This window comes from Gekko japonicus, unplaced genomic scaffold (assembly GCF_001447785.1).
Source record: "Gekko japonicus isolate JY-2015 unplaced genomic scaffold, Gekko_japonicus_V1.1 scaffold1531, whole genome shotgun sequence".
Classification (NCBI taxonomy): domain Eukaryota; kingdom Metazoa; phylum Chordata; class Lepidosauria; order Squamata; family Gekkonidae; genus Gekko; species Gekko japonicus.
Window position 1 is genome coordinate 295706 of NW_015164717.1, and position 7010 is coordinate 302715.

At 41.0% G+C, this 7010-nt stretch overlaps 1 protein-coding gene across 1 annotated transcript in view; it reads right to left on the minus strand.

Moving 5' to 3' along the window:
• Positions 1 to 248: 248 nt before the first annotated feature.
• Positions 249 to 7010, minus strand: part of CPEB4 (cytoplasmic polyadenylation element binding protein 4) — a 110059-nt gene continuing 103297 nt past the window's right edge. Inside the window, exons 7-9 of the mRNA XM_015409571.1 lie at positions 3798 to 3912; positions 3366 to 3547; positions 249 to 1266 (exon numbers count right to left, since the gene is read on the minus strand). Coding sequence (XP_015265057.1) covers positions 1039 to 1266; positions 3366 to 3547; positions 3798 to 3912 — 525 coding nt within the window. The 3' untranslated portion in view covers positions 249 to 1038. The remainder of the gene's footprint in view (positions 1267 to 3365; positions 3548 to 3797; positions 3913 to 7010) is intronic.

A 7010-nucleotide genomic window follows, 5' to 3' on the forward strand; every position in this document is an offset into this window, starting at 1 on the left:
AAGCTGGCCCCTGATTAACGTTAGTAAATTAGGATATAGAGTTCTATATAACCATCAAAAATAAAATCTATACATTTGTTCTTCAGGAGAGGACATGCCAGTTCACTAGTTGTCATTACTTTAGCTTTGGTAGGATTTCTAGGGCTGTATTCTGATAATGAAGATTTATTTTTTAAAGAATAAAAATAATAAAAAGTAATAATAAATGCACTCCCCACCCACCCACCCCAGTAGTAAATTGACCCAGGATTTACATTCGGGAACATTTAAAATGTGATTGCTTGGATGAATAACACAGATCTAAGCTTTGCCTACTCAACTAGTAAAAGTTTGAATGTGGTGGGAAGTCGGAGGCACGGTGAGACACACATACTGTGCTAAAAATTTAGCTTTGGAACCCTTAAATAAAAATATTAACTTAATGCTGCTTTAAACCTTGCTCATGCATTTTTGTTGCTTTAAACATGCTCTTTCCTGTTACTAGGTTAACGGCTGTTTCCATTGCTATAAAAATCACAGGCGGCAAGAAAACAGGCTTCCCAGAGGTTTGGGTGGGGAAGGGGAGAAAGGCAGGGAAGGGAGGGGTGGACAAAGTGTCAGAATAGATTCATAGTGTTCCTATCTCATGGTTACTTTAATAAAAGTATTCTATTGATTTTGTTATTAGCAATAATTTAATTAAAAAACAAAATACTCTATTGTTTCATTTCTCTTCTCTTAATATTGTTCTCTCTCCTCTAAGAAAAGGTAGCAAGAAAGCAGTGTCCTCTGGGTACATAAAGGTAAGAGAACCTGGCTTCCATGCACTGTGTTATCCATACGAAAAGGAGTTCCCGATACAGTTTAAAGACAAGATTCTACAAAATACCTATATGATTATAGGTCATTCTTTCATTACGCTATTGTTAAATTACAGACTACAACAGAAGGACATGCGATCTTGAGTAAGAGAGAAGAGGAGGGCAGGGCCAGGGAATCAGGATAACAGAAGAGTGCACTTATTTTGAGGCCTGCATATGAACACACTGCAGTAATTGCTTAGTTCCAGCGGAATGAAATATGTCTCGGGCGATCTCCTCCCTCTTTCACCAGGGGCTTGTGGAATTCCCTACCAGCGCGTGAATGGATAGCAGCCCAGCAATATTCACAGTAATACTGCAGACAGGTAACGTTAGCACAGAAAAATGGAGCAAATTTTCCACCACAACGGGCCCCCTGACATTCATCACACAGCTGATCATCCAAGACATATGGCTTAACTTCCACCTGTGTTGAAAGAGGGAGAGAAAAAGTTTATTTCTTTTTCCCAGTTTTTATTCCATAGGTATTAAGTAATATGGATGTTTCAATGAATTGGACTAAGAACATTATGAACAACTGTGCTGGATCAAACCATAGATCTATGTAGTCCATCATTTTGTTTTCAACAGCTGCTGACTGGTGTCAAGAAGCATCTCCTGCTAGTAATGCCCCCAGAATCCAGCATTCAGAGGTATACTATATGGCCCCTGAACATGAAGATTCAATTCAACTAGTATGTAATTGTCATAGACAGACCAATCTTCCATGAATTAGTTTCATCTTTTCAAAAAGCCATCCCTATGTCCTGTAGCTCCATGCCAGGAAGAAGATACTTCAGAGTCTTCCCACTGCACTGCTTACATGTGGCAAGAAGTGGCTTTGAGTTACACAGTAACTGACATATATCGTAGGAACTTGGGGGGATGGGGGAGGAAACTGTTATGTGGATTTATTTCCCAGTTTAATAGAGCGATTTGTTTTATCATGTCCAATGCATTCCAATAGGGGAGTGTTAAGCCTCTGATAAAAATGCACAATACACTGGGGTTTTTTTTCCTGGACTGGTACAATATCAATTTAATTTTGGTCATGTGAAAGTTTGGAAACAATTCTAATTCTAATTACTGAAATTCCACATAAGAATAAAACATTCAAGTTTTTACTGAAAGAAGAGTTTTTGATTTTTTTAAAAAATCTAGAATATTTTCAAGTTTCACTAGTGTGGAGAGTCTCTACTGAGCAATTTATAAAAAGAACTGTTGAATAGCACTACTTTTCAACCAGCTGTCAATGTAAAAGGGGTGAATCAGCACCTCAATCCATTTGACAATCTATATGGAGAGATTTATTTTAGAGGTTGCAGTGGGATTAGCTTTAAATTCAGTTTTATAAAAAAACATACATGCACATGTATGCAAGCCAAATACTTCCATATTACAAACTGAGAATTTACACATGTAACTCAATTAACTGAATTTCTAAAAGACTTGTTTACACAAAAGCAGCTTGAAATGAAAGTAGGTGGGTAGATTATATATATAACAGTGGCAACTAGGTTGTTTCAAACACTGAAGTAGCATATGTGCCAGTTTTGTGCACATTGCATATATGCTGCTAAGTGCAAGATTATCTGCAAGCACAATTGCCAACACGATTATTTGTCAATACTAGCACTATCTACCAGATTGGGGGAATGTAGTCTTGATCTCTACCCATTTTAAAAAGTCAGATGATTGGTACTTTCAGCTTCAACAATCTTAATCATCTGTTTGGCCTTGCAGCTGTGATCTTATTTTCCATAAGTAACTCCCCCCCCCCCCAAATACACACACACAGCTTCAGGTTCCAGATAGCAAGATCCAACAAAAGGATCTGCCTCTGCAGTACAATTCTGTGCACAGGGGACTCTATTAAGAAGGGATCCGTACACAGGAGACTCTACTGAGAAGGGATCTGTACAGAGACCACACTATTGAATATATGTTAAATGATAGATACTGTGTTAGAGCAGATACTCATTTGTGTCTGAGGCAAAGAGGAAAGTGAGAGGGACAGCCTGATCTATAGGTGCTGTAAGAAGTGTATTCCAGGTGGCACTGTATGATTGCTATAGTATATAGGCTACATTCACTTAAAACAGGACTTGTGCAAGAACTTCAAACAAGTCCTGTAGAAATCAATGGAGATAGTACAGCAGCAAAACTTCCAGTCTGAACACACAGGCAGGGTGAAGAAGAGGACAACAGTAAGCAAGTCATGCAGAGGTAATAGGATAACATTAGGAACACAGGCTTATGCTGTGCTGCAGGAAATGTCTCTGGAGGGAGCAGCTGGTTTAGAAGGTGCCAGAAGGTATTAAAAAGCCAATTTTAAAATTAGAAGACTCAACCGATGGATAACTGGGGGGAGGGGTGGTGTTTAAGTGTGTTATTCAGAAACATGAAGAAGAAACAGTCTGGATTTAATAAAGCCTTGTCTACTGACACGCACCCCGACACTTGTGTGGAAATGAGCCAACAAAAGAATGCTGAGTAATAAACAGAATGTGCTCTTCTAGCCCTTACCCGTTTATCTATTTCTCCATGCTGCAGCTGAACAAAGCGGGCACTGATAGCAGCTATATAACTCTGTTGATTAGAAAATGCAACACGCCCAGCTCCTTTGGGGTACTTCAACTCAGGGTCTGTGTCAATTCCAGCATAGCAAACTCCTCCATAAAGCCGGTCCATTATCATTGCAAGCTCCACTAAAATAAAGTAGTAAACAATTTACGTACATACTTTATACATTCATACTCTCTTTCTAGGCCCTGGGCATGCATGTTTGTTTGTACTTTTCTATCTGGAAATAACTGGCATGTCAGCAAAGTTAAATTTAGCAAGCACTGGCATATGTCTATGGCTGACATAAGGACACAATGTTCCCTCACAGCAGTAAGGCAGCTTGGACAGCATCAACAAGCCATTTCCCTTGTTCTTTGAATGTGAATGCCATACCTGCTCGTAAGGGTCGGGGAACTCCTCCTACAAAAATGGTTTTCCGTGGATCTAGAGGCTGTGAGCCATCCATCACAAAGTCACTGTCACTAAGATTCCAAGGCCGGATCTGAACCTAAAAGCAAAAAACAAGACCGTACCATTCACAATTTAAACTGACTGATTTTCTGCATACCATTCACACATTATAGTACCACATTCTGCACAGGGAAGGAGGAAATTTTGTATTTCTGTATGACACTCGTTAATTGTTTTTCTCAATCTGCTTTCTTAAAAACCATTCTAACCAGTCAAGCAATAACTACAGTCAGGTTCCTTCCTATATGTGAAAATTGTTGTAGCAGGAACACAATAAGCTACTGGAGTGGGGGGTGGGGACCCATAAAACAACCTGTTTGGCAGCCTGCATGTCCCTCACCCTTAAATAGCAAGATCAGTACTATAAGAAGCTTCTGAGCAATGCCTCTCACAGCACTGGTCAGCTGTTAGGCATTGTGGGAGCAGAACGAAGACAGTACTTGGACTCAGTCCATGAATTCTGTTCCTTCCTGGATAATGGGTGATCAGTCACTCAGCAACTTGTTGCACCACCAGTCTATTAGTTGAGGCGAGGGAGGGGGGTCGCCTGGTTGAATCCAAGTGCTTCATTACTAGGGACATGCACTGAAAACCTTATTAATCAGTATCTGAACCAAACCACATCTATTCATAAATACCGTAAATGGTCTCAATAAAACAGAATTATTTCAGGCATCCAGGAGTGGGCAGACCTGTTCTAATTTGACTGTAGTTCTTGCATTTTGCTGCATGGTTTCAGCTTCCCAGGCAACAGAGGGAGACAAGCAAGGAGAGGGAGAGACTCAGCAGGTATGTGCCTGACAGCAACAAAATCAGAATAGTTAACTTCCCAAATAGAATCATACCAATTGGCAATTTTCTGCACAGCCATGCAGTCTTACAGCTTTACCACAACTACTGCACCATCTCACAGGTTTTCAAGGCTTCTTGATTCTGTGCAAGTATGAACCCTGTGTCTGCATGAGCTATTTCATTCTCGGACTGTTCTGTCTAGACAGGAGAAGACAGGTTGGACCTAACACACCATATGCAGAGCACTATGCAGAACAGATCTTGCTCCACCCATGTATAAATCAATAAAACATGCAATAATGTCCGGGGGGGGGGGGGCATTACACCTTTGAAACTGTGGATCTTGCTTAATATTGTATTGGCTAAGGCCAATGGTTATTAATTTTATGAAAGCAAAGCACAAAGATTGGGGAGGAAGCTAACCCTGCCCCCTCTGCTGCCTTATCTCACTGGACTCTGCTGTTTGAGGCATGTGTTCTCCTGGCCGGAAATCAGCTGAGCTGGGAGAAAAACGCTGAGACAAATGTACCAACTTCATAGAAGTGGCAGACTTTAGCTCCCCTCAAGCACACTTTCCAGTTTGTTTGCTTTTTTAAAGACAGTCCTCTCTCCTCTCCCTAACTGAAGATCCAGCAAAAGGAGAGAAAGCTCACCAACATACCTAGTCATTCCTCCCTAAGGTCATTCTGCAAAGAAGATTTAAAACTGTTTACAGAACTGAGTGCTTTTTTCTATCTACCTGAAAATGTGGAAGGAAGGATTCTTTGGGTAAAGGATACAATTCCTGGGAATTTCATCCTCTGGGTAAAGAGAACAGTTACGCCCAGGATTCTTTTCCACTGAATCATCACAAATATTGTACAGTTTCAGGTAAGTAGCTACGTTAGTCTGTAGCAGCAGTCCAGTAGCATATTAAAGCCCAACAAAATTCTCCAGGGTATAAGCTTTTAAGAGTCACTTTGTCAGATAAGGGTATAACTTTTGAGCTCACTTTGTCAGATAAGCTATTGTGCAGTTTGCCTGCTTGTTTATTGTTGCATACAACTACTGTACATAAGAATAGAAGAAGAGCCCTGCAATCAGACCAATGGTCCATCTAGTCCAGCATCCTGCCTCACACAGTTCCTCTGGATGGCCAAAAACAGGACACAGAGTCTTCTGGCTCTGGGATTCAGAGGTTTAATGACTCTGAATGTGGAGGTTCCCCTTACTCACTATGGCTAGTAGCCATTGATAGACTTATCCTCCATGAATCTATCTAATCCCCTTTTAAAGCTATTTATTCTTGTGGTCATCACTACATCCTCTGGCAGTGAATTCCACATTTTAATCACTCTCTGTGTAAAGTAGTATTTCCTTTTGTCCTTCCAGAACCTACTTCTTATCAGCTTCATCGGATGCCCTTGAATTCTAGTGTTTTGTGAAAGGAATAAAATTTTCTCTTTGTCAACCCATATGTAATTGTATAAACCTCTATCATGTCCACCCCCCCCCTTAGTTGTCTCTTTTCTTAACCGGAAAGTCCCAGACTCTTCAGCCTTTCCTCATAGGGAGGGTGCTCCAACCCCCTAATCATCTTGGTTGCCCTCCTCTGTACTTCTTCCAGCTCTGCAATTTCCTCTTTGATATACGGTGACCAGACCTGTACACAGTATTCCAGATGAGGCCACACCATAGATCTATACAGGAGCATTACAATATCGGTCATTTTATTCTCAATCCCTTTCCTAATAATCCCTAACATAGAGTTTGCCTTTTTCACCACTGCAGCACATTGGGTTAACACTTTCATTGAGCTATCCACTACGACCTCCAGATCTTTTCCCCTCACAGTCACAGCAAGGTCAGACCCCATGATGTTGGGATTTCTTTATTTTTTTTGTCCCAATGAGCATCACCTTACACTTACCAACACTGAACTTTATTTGCCACATTGTCGCCCACTCACCCAATTTGTGGAGGTCCTCTTGGAACTCTCCACAGTCAGCCTTGGTTTTTACCATCCTAAACAATTTTGTGTCATCTGCAAACTTGGCCACTACACTACTCACCCCTAGTTGCAGATCATTTATGAATAAATTAAACATACCAGCCCCAATACTGATCCTTGCAGTACCCAGGGGTCTTTTTGTAGAAAAAGAGCTGCCAGAGCTCATTAGCATAACTCATTAGCATATGCCACACCCCCTGACATCACCGGAAGTGTGTCATAAGGCCACACCCCCAAGCACCAAGAATGCAGAGCATCACTGCACCAGAGATAAGAACATAAGAGAAGCCATGCTGGATCAGGCAGGTGGCCCATCCAGTCCAACACACTGTGTCACACATCGGCCAAAAATA